Source organism: Rhagoletis pomonella, unplaced genomic scaffold, assembly GCF_013731165.1.
Source record: "Rhagoletis pomonella isolate Grant_MI unplaced genomic scaffold, Rhpom_1.0 Rhpom_scaffold_00004, whole genome shotgun sequence".
Lineage (NCBI taxonomy): Eukaryota > Metazoa > Arthropoda > Insecta > Diptera > Tephritidae > Rhagoletis > Rhagoletis pomonella.
In genome coordinates, this window is record NW_023458558.1 from 55,796,534 (window position 1) to 55,811,013 (window position 14,480).

At 34.5% G+C, this 14,480-nt stretch overlaps 1 protein-coding gene across 1 annotated transcript in view; it reads left to right on the plus strand.

Moving 5' to 3' along the window:
• LOC118737833 (protein timeless homolog) overlaps positions 1–14,480 on the plus strand; it is a 532,077-nt gene that overhangs the window by 52,433 nt on the left and 465,164 nt on the right. The window contains exon 4 of the mRNA XM_036468614.1: positions 8,301–8,401. Within this exon, the coding sequence (XP_036324507.1) occupies positions 8,301–8,401 (101 nt within the window). The remainder of the gene's footprint in view (positions 1–8,300; positions 8,402–14,480) is intronic.

The window sequence follows — 14,480 nt, forward strand, 5'->3', positions numbered from 1 at the left end:
AAAAAAAAATCTTTAAAATCAACACGAATTCAGCCGCCGATTTTTTCAGACATCCTGATTTAAAGTGGTTAATTTAGAATTTCTAGAATTTTTATTAATCTTGTGCATGGTTTGAATCTCTGAGTTGCTTGATTTTCGTTGTAGTATAAACTAAAGTAAATGTGCTAAACTTACAAAGACGCAGTGTCCCTTATTATGTGGCCACCACTGCTTATACACTGAGGAAAGAGTTTAATAGAAAGATAGAATTTGTTAAGACACGAGACTAAGAAAAAATCCCTCTTATTCACCACTCGTGGTGAAAAGCCCTTTTTCCAGAAATGCTTGCGCAATAGCCGTGTGTGCAAAGCAGTGGTGCGCCATTCGAGATATGCGGGTTCGAGTCTTCGGGGAGCTAATTTATTTATTATTCTGTTTTCTATTTTAATTTTTTTCTTTTTTAAGTTTAATTTTAGTTAATAGATTTTATTGTCCTAAAAAGAAAAATACTCGTAGAAATATGTTTTTTATTATATTTGATTTTTAGAAACTTAATTTTTTAATTTTAGATTTTAATGTGTTAAAAAGATTTTTTGTATTAGTTTGAGTTTTTTGGAAAGTATTTCTTTTAATATTTGTGTATTTCTTTCTTTTTTGAATTTTAATTTTATTTAATTTAACTACTAGATTTTATTGTGTTAAAAAAGATTTTTTTAGATTTTAGGGAAGTGTTTCTTTTAATATCACAAATACTTCTTTCTTTTTTGAATTTTAAAATTTGATTGTTTAAAAACACATTTTTTTACATTAAATTTTAAGAAGAGTATTATACTTTTTCTTTTATTTTAATTCAAATTTGTTAAGTCAACATTTTTTCTATTCTTAGATTTTATTGTTCTAAAAAGAAAATACTGTATTGCTCTTTATATAAATTTGTTTATAATTTTAGATTTTGTACTAAAAATAAAAATATTTTTTTTTAATTTTATTTATGTCGATTTTGGGAGCCTTTTTCTTTATATTAAAGTTGTTTTCAATTTTCATTTTCCTTTCATTATCTGCTTTTATTGGTTTTAAAAGATTTTTTTTTTAAGTTGAAATTTTTTGGATTATATTCTTTTCAAAAGATTTTTTTTTTTTAAATTTCTTAAAATTTTTGGAATTTTTTATCTAAATACTAGCAGACCCGGCGAACTTCGTCCCGCCCTAAATTAGATTTTTAATTTAAACATTTTGGTACAACAGTTTCTCCAACAATCCACATTTACGATTTGTACTGCACATTCATCGGCTAAGACTATCGTTTGGTGGTCGTTTGCCGCCTTAAATAACCGAACGAAAGTGTTATGTCCATGAGAAGTTCCCTGGTGGCCACAATGAGCCGGATCTATAGTGAATGTGCCCTAGAAACTGTATCTTATAGTTGGTGGCAATTTCAATATCAATACGTATCCTTGTTCAACAGAAATATAATATACATACATAAACTGAGATGAAATACCTTAAAATCCAGTTTCGCGAGAGTAATTTAAGTGAAAAATTATGTTTTTCTGTCAGGTATTAAATTCAATTAAAAAAATAAATTTTCATTAAATTGCTTTCATGAAACTGGCTTTTAAGGTATTTCGACAGGTGGTGACTTGAGATTTACCACTGCAAAACTCAACCCTGGTTTCTTCGAATGAGGCTCTAACGCATAATAATATTGGCAAATCACATCCATTGGGTCAATCGTAACACAGGAGAGTTCGATATACTCAATAGTGCAACGGGTCGATTTAGTCTGACATTTACGGCACCTTTTCTAACTTTTTAGATTTTTAGTAATAACTCGACCTCAGCACCACCTACCAGCTCTTTTTTGCAATTGGACTGCCTTTACCGTTTCTAATACATGTTTTGAATATTCGCCAAACCGGATCATAAAAAATTTTTAGTACTAACTCAAATCCAGCGCCAACTGGTGGATTACTTTTCCACGCCCCCTTTTTAAAGAGCCGATTTTTCTCAATGAGCATGTGATTAATTTCATATATCTCCACACGAAGTGTTCCAGTACTGTACCACGAACACTTCCAGAGATATGCAGTATGAAATTCTGCTTGTATGGTAGGTGCCACGACCCCTTTTCCAATAGCTCCATATTTTCTACATGACTATGCGATTAATTTCATATATCACCACACCAAGTTCCAGTACTCTACTAAGAGTAATTATAGAGATATTCAATAAGAAAAATTCGACTTGTATGGGAGGTGCCATGCCCATATAAAGTTCCAGTACTCTACCATGAACATTTCCAGAGGTACTTATTATGAAAAATTCGGTTTGTATGGGAGGTGCCACGCCCCCTTTTCAAATAGTCCGAATTTTTCTCCATGAGTATGCGATTGATTTCATATATCTCCATAACATGTTCTAGTACTCTACCATGAACACTTTTAGAGATATGCAGTATGAAAAATTCGGTTGTATAGGACGTGCCACGCCTCCTTTTCCAATAACCACAATTTTTTTTCCATGAGCATGCGATTGGTTTCATATATCTCCATACCATGTTCGAGTACTCTACCATCAACACTTCCAGAGATATGCAGTATGAAAAATTCGGTTTGTATGGAAGGTGCCACGCCCCCTATTCCAATAACTACAATTTTTCTCCATGAGTATGCGATTGGTTTGATATATCTCCATACCAAGTTAGAGTACTCTACCATGAACACTTCCAGAGATATGCAGTATGGAATATTCGGTTTGTATGGGAGGTGCCACGCCCCCTGCACCTAGCGGTATGAAATATACTTTACATCCGATTCTCATACCTACCAAATATACACAAAATATTTCATAAAGATCGGTCCAGCCGTTTCGGAGGAGTTCGACCACTAACACCGTGACACGAGATTTTTATATATTAGATTTTTCCTATTTTTGTATTTTTTATTATTTTATTATTATATTTTTTTAATTAAATTTTTTATTTTTGCTCATACTATGTATAGTATTTTAATTCTATTTAATTTTTAAAAAGTCTTATTGCTAAAGTACTAACAGATCTTTCAATTAGTCTTTCCAAAGACAAAGAGCTTTAAAGATAGTTGCCAGCATTGAAAGGCGAATCTTTCGAAAGACTGTGGTGAGTTGAAAGACGTAACTGAACTGCTTTCTCAGTAAACACTTCAGCCAGTCGTAGAATCCTGGTCCCATGTGCCCCATTTCGGCTATGCTAACCTGCAGAAATGTGTCTTGTTTTCAACTTACTCGAACTTTGACAGTGATTAGTTGCCAGCAACTGCATTACCTACATATATCTTTCTTTAAAGTTTCCTTTCAGTTGCATTTTCTCCGCACCATTTCTCATTTTGATAGCAACTCGCAGCTCCATTACTACATACTCGATTACTGCCGTACATTTTTTAAGATTAAACAAAAAATTGTTCGCTCGCTGAGTTGCATGCAACAGCGCTAAGTATAACATGCCACACGCCAGCAGCCAACAGCCAAGCGTTCGATAATTTTCAGCAAGCTGCGACGCCTCACGCCATGTGTGGCTTTCACAGCGAATAAATTTAATGCATCAATTTAATTCTTTCTGTTTTTGTTACACGTTGCTGTTGCTTTTACCGCTTATGTTGCACAGATTGCCGCTTTGGCGTTGATTTTGCTGCTGCTGTTGTAGCTCACGCTGTGTGCAGCTATAGTGTCGTGCCAACGCTTTTGTTGCATTCTCGGCTGCCGCCCTCATACTACTTGCCACATAGCGGGCTGCTTCTGCGCTGACAAGCGCGCGTTACAACATTAATACACGAACGCGCGCGCACACAAGCACTCGAAACATAAATTTATAAATGTGCATATTTACATACATACATACATACATACATAGTTAGGTATATACGTTTTTATTGCACATACATACTTACAGAGCTTCCTCCTATGCGCGGGAAAACTGCAGGCGCTTAATTGTATTGAAAACTTTACTGAGAGCATATTAAATGGAATTTTAATAAGGATTTATGTACGAAATTTTAAATTAATGACATTCTGCTTTTACACGCAAACATATGTATGTATGCACGTGATTTTGCCCATGCATATACATTCGATAGATATGTATGTATGTATGTATGTAAATAGCTGCATAAACTGAATCATTGCCATATAAGTGCGCGTATGCACTTAATTGTCCTCTGTTTTTTTTTCGTTATTTCGTTAAATGAAATTTTCTTTCACACTTTCCGTCTCTTTTGATTGCTTTTTTTTTGGCTTTCTTCGATAAACACGATTTATACTCATTTCATATTCGTTTTCATTTTCGCTAAAAATGCAAAAGCAAACAAACGAAGCCTTTGTCTTCGTCATCTTCATTAAGATGGAAATTAATTGCGTTTGAACAGGGATTTATTGAATCGACCTAAATACGAAATGGTAGAGTAAAAATAAATTATTTTTTGGCGCGATTGATTTTCCAATTTTCTGTTATAGTTGGTCTTGTGGAATAAGAAATGAGATGAGATGAAATACATACTTATTTTTGACACAATCAACCCGAAAAAGTTTGTCATGCAGACTTCTAAAGACATTTATGCATGCTTCTATCTCAGTTGAGATGCTGGTCTAGAAACTCGTTTTACTTTGAATATTGGCATGGACGACAAAATACCTGAGTTTGTTTACTCTTCTCTAAACTCTTCCGTCTGTTTCATCACTGAATTCAAGGCAGTCAAGCTGTGCAGGCTTGGAAATTCTTAAAAATCCCGTTGATTGTTGAGATTTCTCCCGTTTAACTACGGTGACCATCCGTTCTGTTTTTTGCAGGACCGTACTGTTATTTAAAGGTCTGTCCTGCGTAGGGTTTCAAAACAGTAAACCCCCAAAATGTACTGATTTTTTTCAAGTGTCCTGCCTTTGTCCCGCATTTTCTTCGATATTTTAAAATAAACTTTTCCTAATCGTAATAAAAGCAGCGTCGATAACTAATTGATAACTAAATAAGGGTAAGCTGGTTTTGAAGGTTCAACCAGTCAATGCGTTCTAAATTTTGTACGGTTATGGGCAATGGATGACGAGAAAATGAAGATCAGCGTCAAATATATCAATTACACTGTTCTACAAATTTTGTGGCGATCGCTTAAGAAAAAAAAATGTTTTCCAAGCCAATTTTCGTTTCAAACAAGCTTTTTCGTAATTTTTTCGAAAAACGTGTTTTTATTACAAAAAATTAAAATGCTAAAAATTATCCAATCAACATAAGCGAACTACAGTCTTCTTACAAAAATATATTACTCTGCCGATTTTGATGAAAATTAGCCGAAAAGCTCCTTAAACTGCCCTATAGAAAATTATTAGTGTTACAAGCGACCAAAATCGAAAAAGGTGAAATTTCAATATTTTTTTTTTTACAGTAAATGAAAATCTGATGAGAAATGTAAATGTTACAGAACACAATCTGCACAAATTATATACTTTTGCAAAGTGTCCATCAATACCTTTCGAGCTGTTGGTCGTTTCATGTGATATTGACGATTAACCGAAAAAAGTACTAAAAATTCGTTTTTTGAACAAATCTCGAAAACACTTCTTTGAAACCATGGGTATTTTTTTCGTGTTCAACGACCCAAAGTTTGTATTAAAAGATTTGCTTTACAGAGGTTCTTATTTCGTGTAAAGTAATATGTAATATGCCTTTATAGTTTTGTATATATTCATTACAAAAAGATTAATACCAATGAAGCTAATGTGATTTATGTTTCAAGTTTAAAATTGAATTAATAATTAAGAAATATATACTCATCTTTATTTGAGTAGCGCATCCTTTTAATACTTATTAGTTAGTTTTCCTTTTGTTTGTTTAATATTTATTAATTTTTTATAAAAAATATAGCATATTCTACGTCTAAATCCGATTTAAAAAATTTTTGAAAATTAAAAAAAAAAAATAAACAGGGGTGGCAATTTTTTTTTGTTGACGGTGCTGCGCATTTTCTTCCATGTAAAAGTGTAAAAGTTTTGTCAAGCATACTTTGTATGGAAGAAAATAAAAAATGGAATGTATATATGTAGTATATTTTTGTTATTTTTATACTACGCAATTATATGTAGGTACATTTTTTGAAAAATTGTCCTGCATTTTCAAAATATATTTGTGGTCACCGTACGTATAACGGATGAACAAAATCTATTTTTATACCGACGAAATTACGCCACACCCTCAATAAAAAAAAAAGTTTTCAAAAAACAACGGGATTTTTCAGAATTTTCAAACTTGCGCATAATCATACCAAAATTGAATGGGCTACGAAACTGCATACCCAATAAGATTCTAAACATTCTGAAAAAAAGGTGAATATTTTGTTTGGAATTTCTTCTATTTTTTTTTTTTTGTTAAATTTTCCTGAACTAGAATAGAAAATTAACTAACAAATGTATCACGTCAAACATTATGAATATGTATTGTAAAAAAATAAAACTGTGTATTTGGTTGTTCGTGTTTCCGACAGGGTAGGAGTATCATGTATAGTTTACGAAAAATGACCCTGAAGATGGCACAACGCCGAAATCAGTTTGTCTCCAAACCAAATTTGACAAGGAACTACGAAATAAAACTGCGCTATTTAGGTGAGCGCCACTGTAGTAAAAATTAAAGTGGCAAATTCAGTAATATTTTGTTGAGCAACGAGCATAAAAACTCCAATTAAAAGGGGGCTGAAAGAATTTTCACAATTGCCTTTTTTAATAAAAAAATTTTATTCTAAAAGTAGAAATTTAAACATTTTTTTTTTCAAAAATTACTTGTTTTGTAAGCTATCTTTAGAAGGCTGTAACTTTGTTTTTCTCTGTAGTCAACTCTTCAAATACCTACCCTTCAACTGCGTGCTCTCCCATTAATTTCTAATTTTCCGTGTCTGGTTTCTGAGTATAAAGTCATAAGAACGGGCATTAAGTGCAAAAAAGAAATCAGCAAATAGAAAATTTGATAACAAAAAAAAAAAAAACAGGCTCACATATGCCCGCTGTTTGTTTATTGCCATTTATTAGAGGACACTATATATTATTTACTAAAGTAATTTCATGAGGTTAATACGCGCTAACCTTTATTTCCCAATAATTTTTATAGTAGCACCTGCTTTATAATTTTTTGAATTGTTTGAGGTTTGTTACTCGGAAACCAAAGAAAAAAAGTTGACTGAGTTTAGAAATGCGATAGAAGCCCAAATCAGTAATTTTCTAAGCGTTATTAATTTATTTTTTAAGATGTGAAAGTAGCGATTTTTGTGTGGATGGTGGGCGGAGAAGTTCTTAGTACATAAATTTCATTTGGTTGAAACTATGATTACAAATATGTAAAACTTGAATAAAAGTTCGCTCGTTTTTTACAAATTTATTGTATGTTGGGAATTAGAAAGAGATTTACTGTTGAAAATAATACATTTACTGTGTACCAGCACTCGGCGTGCTTCACTGCGCCATTATAGTACTTTTGTGTTACTTGTAATATTTCATTTACTTTGCCAATTTAATTGAATTTTTCAAACAGATGGCAGCCCTCTTCAAATATTTATCATATATATCAGAAGCATTTTGGAGCTGAAAGCAAAGCATTTTTTGAATTTTAATTTTCTTGTTGATTTTTCAGACTCTTGACGCTGATGCAAACAAAAAATAAAAATAATTAACCAAAAATGTTTTTGTTTTTTTTTAATGAAAGCAATTACTGCAAATTGAAGAAATAAATATTTTAGGCGCTTTTCATTGAAGGTAGCTCTTGTGATATATTTACGGCCGATTCCGCACAAAAGGCTCCGCTCCGCTTCGTTCAGTGTGAACACCAAAAGATTTGCTTCGATCGGCGCCGCTAGGCGCTCTGTGTGAACGTACCTTAAGCATCTTAAATTAAAACCCCCCAAAAAAAATAGAATAGCAATAATTTATTTAATTTGTGAGTTTTTTAACTGACGGACGTTTTCAGAGACTGTAGTTAATTGGCCTTGACAGACTGAATTCTTCCACTATGATATCTTGCTAACCCCTAGATATGAAAACCCCACCTTTTTGTGCCGATTTTCCACTTTCGCATTTCTTTGAAAATTTAAATGAGTTTGCAAAATTTGAGGATTGAATAACATAAAAGGGAAAAAGCGAGTACAAATGGAATACTGAAGTCTTAACTCCCCTCCCATTCTGTATACATATTTATGCATTAAATGCTTAATTAACTTTGTATTTGAGGTTCTTTCACATTGGAAAATAACCTCTTTTTATCTATTAAAAATATTTTTGTTTCTTGTTTATTTATTCACAAACAATCACATTAATTGCAGAGAAGTCTGGCCGGAAAATGATGCATTCGGCGCCATGTCTGCCGCCCCAGAAGATGAATTGCTGCTGCTGCGCGAGATCTACATGCACAACATTGAATCAGGTGAGTACCAAGCAAGCCAGTCGGAATACCCCACTGCAACTCAAAGAAAGTACTCTGTGATGTTTGTATTCAATTTTCCATTACAAACAAACGTACACTAATATTAGCTAACTTAATATTTTATTCGGTTTTGATTTCTTTTTTTTTCAACTGCGAGATATTAATTTCACTTGCTACTTGCAATTTTGACTGCAATATTTCTTCTTTGCATAGGAAAAACGTTTCGTTTTGCTACGAGTACCCTTCGCTGCTCTTCTCGCCACACCTTTGGCGCACTCTCGCTCCTGCTGTCGGGCATTGCATTTGAAAGCATTGCTATGGCATTGGTCAGCGGCCGAAGGGTAGTCGTAGTGTCAAGGATAAACGCTGTGAAATTGTAAATTGTCAGTGCAAGCTGTGTCTGTGTGTGTGTGTGCATTCCGGCTGACAGCAGCTTGCAGCGAACGTGCAACATGCAGTCGTGGCAGTAGAGGGCGGTGCAGCGGAAATTGGTTTGCTGCAGGAAATGAATGAAAATCGTAATTACTGCGTTAATTAAAATAAAAAATCGTGCAGTTTGAGGGTCCCTAATGTTGCCAAAGCAGTGTTGCGCCGCAGCGCTGGTAAGGCAATGCTGCCGCCGTGGCTTGACATTGCATTTTACCCAGCGCTCGCATTTATCTTGCCGCGCTGTCGACGACTGGCTACTACGTAGACAGCTCTCACTGAGCTGCAAGCACTCTACGGCGCACGAAAAGATCTTTAGTAGCGTATTTTTATTTTGTTTTTTAATTATACATTTTCAACTCAGCGCTAGTGAAATACAAAAAAAAAACGATAATGCTGCATTAAATTATTTTATGCCAGCTTGCTTCCTTCCTGCCGTGTCATTCACTGCGCGAATGTTGCGTATACGCCTAAGTGCTCAAGTGCTGAGCTAACGTTCAGCTGACTGTTGCAAGCAAGCAAGCGTTTTTGCATGCTACAATTTGCCGGCATTTTATCTCTCCCTTGACTAACTTCTTTCTGTGCACTCTTTCGCTATTTATCTTTGTGTGTGACTTTCTTAATGTGCCGGTTAGTGGACTGAAAGCAACAAATTATCTCAAACAAATTGTTTCGGTTCATTAAAATTAAACAAAAGTGATGGTAAAGTAAAGCAGGGAAAAGAAGAAAAGCAACGCAGGTAGCAAAAAATACTAACATTGTCGTTTAAATCCAAGTGGCAGTAGCCAAAGAAGCAAAGCTAGTGGCAATGAAGTGTGCTGAAATAAAAATATATAGTAATTTTTACTTGAGCTAAAATAAAAGACACTGCACTTAGTTGCTGCGTTTATGTAATTTAGTATGCAAAGCAGGTAATGCACATAGCTTGTGGCAGCAAGAAACAAGAAACAAAAAACTAAGAATAGTGGGTAGTGCGCCACGTCTGTGAATATACGATGAGAGTACCACTGTATGCATGTATGTATGTAGAAGCAGATTGCCGGCAATTTTGTTAAATAACCACTGCAAATGACATTAGTTGGATTTAATTATAATTTACTAGGTTTTTTTTTTGTATACTTTTGACAGTTGTACAGTAACGCTCCTGCAGATGAGTGGAAAAGGCAAAATATAAACGAATTATGATTTTTAAATGTCTAAGAGATACGTTTTGTCGCATCGTAGCTAAGGAAATTTCTTAGCGATTTAGGAACTTACCCACTTTCTAAGTATGGAATCATCCGTCACATAGCCCGGGTCTTGGCCCATTCGGCTAACATTTGTTTCGGTTTCATCATAATTGTTTCAATAGCGTAAAGCTGACTTCTACTTAGGTTTGTGAAAATCACTAGTTCAGTTTTCGCCCAAAAATTGCAATAACTTGTTAATGACGATATGCTTTTACTAGTTCTGGAAGCGTATTCCAATGATAAGAATACTTATAAATACCAAAAAGAAATATTTAGCAATGGCTGCAGAATTTTATCACCCTTAGGGTGCCATTCGTTCGTAAATATAGGTATGTACATTGACATATTGAGGGCTTATATTCTGCACTCTCTATCTGCACTTCACAAAAATGAGTTTCTGATATAAAAATCCACCTAAGGCTTAACTGTCACCAGTGATTTTAATGCTGACCTGGTATAACGATGGATAGAAGAATTTACTATTAGATTGCAAAGTCAAAATTAACATCAGTGGTGACAGGTATCTACGCCCCAGATGGGTCGTTTTTGTGAAAATTGCAGATTAATTAATTTTTACTTTTTTGGTTGCTGTCATAAATTTTTTTATACATAGTACATATTTATGGTGTTTTCACAATCCTCCTACATAGATTATTCGCTGAAATGCAGACAATCTTTTCGTTTTAAAGATGTGGAAATGTCCAATTTCTATTTAAATCATACAACTTATAAAACACACATACACACCTACTTTATAATATATATGTATGTATTATACATTATAGTATTTTGGCACTTAAACTTTTGCTAAGTGCTTGGCCGAGATTTTCCTCCAATTTGTGGTGTGCGGCCTGATGTTGTTACACAAATGGTGGGACCTATAATTTAAAGCCGCCATTGCCATTGTCGAGTTGCGAATGCTGTTAGAAAAAAACACATACATACATATATTTATGTATAATGAATAAATTACCCGTTATTTCAACATTTGTATGTACTTAACTACTTTACAAAATTGATTGAATATTTAATTTCGATGTTTCTATGCATTACTGTACAATAGTTGCAAAATCAAACAATTCTGTCTGCTTTTTTGTGTCTGTGCTTATGGCGACGAATTCAAATATTAAGACCCTCTCAGACATTGAATACATTTGTAACATAGCAAAATAAGGCTTCACTATAGAGATAATTTTATCTTAGCTATAATTGCACCACTTTACATATTACGAAAGCTAAATACATGATTCCAGTCCATTATGCTCTATCTCCACTCCAGTAGGACTTGTCTTAAACTAGGACCATCGAGGCTTATTTAAGACAGATATTGGGTAAGGAAACTTCTTCAGCACCAGGATGCTTTCTCTTATTTTAGTATATCATACTAAAGGCCCTGTTTTGGGGTACTACCAAAAAAAAATTTTTTTGAGGAAATTTAGCCAGGAATTAGACAATTGCTTAATTGGTAGCAGCGTTGCCTGTGTATTAGCTCAGATCCAAAGTAGCGTTACAACGCTTCTTCAAACCAGTTAAACTTGTCGATGAATCCACTTATATTACAAATGGACCCTATGGAAACGTTCGTAAGCTTCTGCATGAAGTATCTGCCTAGTGTCTCATGACTTTTCCGTGCCAATGCCGGACAATCGCAAATATATTAAAACTATATTTCCCTACATTCGTCCAGATTGCAACTACCGCGCCGGGGGTTGTACGAAACACTCATCCTAGCTGCGTGTTCACCAAGTGTCCAGTGATCGTGACTGTTAATATGACGATTTCGGCCAGATATTTCTGACAGTGTGAAAAGTTTGAAGAATGGTCCAGTGTTGTACAAGCTATAATACGAATCGGAAACTGATTTCCCTTTAGATTACCCCGAGTAAACAGTTTATTATAATTGATATTTTTGTAGATTTTGTTATCGATTTTGTTATCGATTTGAGTATTGATTTTATTATCGATATTTTAATCGATTTTGTTAGCGATATTTTTATCGATGTTGTTATCGGTTTTGTTATCGATTTTATTATCGCTTTTTTTTATCGATTTTGTTATCGATTTGGGTATCGCTTTATTTATCGATATTTTTATTGATTTTCGAAACTATTCGGAATTTTAGCAATCTTCGCGACTATATCTGGATTCTCGGGACTACATCGGGATTTTCGAGACATTTTCCGAAGAATTCTCAAAACTCCCGAAAAGTCTCGAAAAACCCGAAATAGTCCAAAAATCCCTAGTTAGTTCCGAAGATTCCGATAATCCCGAAGGTGTCTCGAAAATCCCGAATCAGTCCCAAGGATCCCGTAAATACCAAAGTAGTCTCGAGAATCCCGGAATAGACCAAAAATCCAGAAATAGTCCAAAAATTCCGAAGTAGTCCCGAAGATTCCGAAAATTCGGAAGAAGTCCCGAAAATCCCCAATTTGTCCCGATGATCTTGAAAATCTCAAAGTAGTCTTGAAAATCCCGAAATAGTCCGAAAACTCTGAAATAGTCTATAAATCCCGAACTAGTCCCGAAGTAGCGCCAAATAAGAAGAAGATAAATCCCGAAGTTTCGGAAAATCCCGAGAAGTCTCGAAAATCCCCAATTAGTCTCGAAAATCTCAAAGTAGTCTCGAAAATCCCGGAATAGTCTTGAAGATTCCGAAAATCCTGAAGAAGTTCCGAAAATCCGTCGGATTTCGAAAAACCCGAAAAAGTATCGATAATTCCGAAATATTCCGAAAATCCTGAAATAGATTAAAAGTCTTGAAGTAGTACCGAAGATTCCGAAAATCCTGAAGAAAAAATCCCGAATTAGTCCCAAAAATCCCGAAGATTTTGCTACAACTGAAGTTGAAAGATACTTGAATATCTTATTTTCGTTGTATAACAAAAGTATTATTTAGTTGAAAAATTACAATTCAAATTGATTCGCTCTACAAATGAAATCGAAAATTTTTATTTCTTATTTGGTAGACAAATCAAATCACAAATTAATATTTTTTTTTTGTATTTGGTCAACAATGGAAATCACAAATCAAATGTGTTTCTTAATTGATAGCGGTTTAAATCGTGACGTTGACGTTGCTTCTATCTCTATCAACAGCAAATTTGATATGTTTCTGCGCACTTCTACGATACCTCGCGTTCACGTTCGTGGGTAACCGCGCTCTAACACTTTTGTTTTCTCTTCCAGCGATAAGTGTCCGGGATCAACAGCAACCGAAATTATATGCAAATAACCCTTTCCCACTGAGAGGAGCACACATCTACAAAAAATAAACCATTTGTTCTATTTTGTGGGTTAGCGAATACCCGCTTGCTGCAATGTCTACTTAAAGCCAGGGGATCCATCAAGTTGCCCATTTTAGTACCAAGTGCCTACGAAACACATTGTTAAACTTTATTTTAAATTCGTTCATTAGCTTTTGTAAGACAAATATTAACACTGAAAGTTCGGTTGCGAATTCCAAGTAACAGCTAGCTTCTGTTGGTTTGGTTATTTGATAGTTTAGGGTAGATATTTAACGGTAGAGAAATATAGATATATCTTCATTCTGCAAACAACTAGTTACTCTAATCGTAAGCTATTACGGTTGAATGTTATTAGCAGAGTTAACCTCGTGATTGCAAGAATTTTGCTGAGCACCTGCTCAAAACTTTTGTGGTTCCTGCAGGCCATAATATCTTATTTCAGTGCCTTTGTGTATACATACGACTACAAAGCTGTCCATTAACCTTGAATGCCAATGATTTCGCATAAAGTTTTGTGAGCGTCTGCAAAGATTACGCTTTGATTTGGTTTTCTGTGCCTAAAGTGAAGCCATATTCTCGAATTTTTCCTTTAAAGTGGCAATATTAATTTATATTTACGGCGACGAACTGGTGACTTTGCTTAGCTTAATGAAGTGCAATGACTTGAGTCGAACAGATGTTTATTTTGTGGGCATATTTTTTCTAATTCAAAATCTTCATACCGATTTCCACGCCGATAGCTATAAAGCGGATTCGCAGATTTGCAAATGAGTGTAGATTTTTATGTCTGAGCGAATATGTATGAAAATCGATATGCACAGACTGTTTTCTTCGATGGCAACGCATTAAAACCCAAAAATCACAGCAAAGGTTCGTTGATTCTAACAAGAACAGCAACAACAACACCAACAAAATGTATTGTGGCAGGTAAAAAGTAAATGCGAAAAACTCAATCTGAAAAGAAATCGATAGCTGTCTATAGTGGGCGATACATTAAACGGCACGGCGCCACACGTCGTCATATCGCGACGACGGGCATTTACACCTGCGCATACATGTAAGTTTACGAGTATGTGTATGTACTTGCCTTTATGCCACAAATAAGTTCGTATCATATTATAGATGAATATGCAAAATCGTAGCAAAATGTGAAGCAGGAAAAAGAAAACAAAAAAAAAA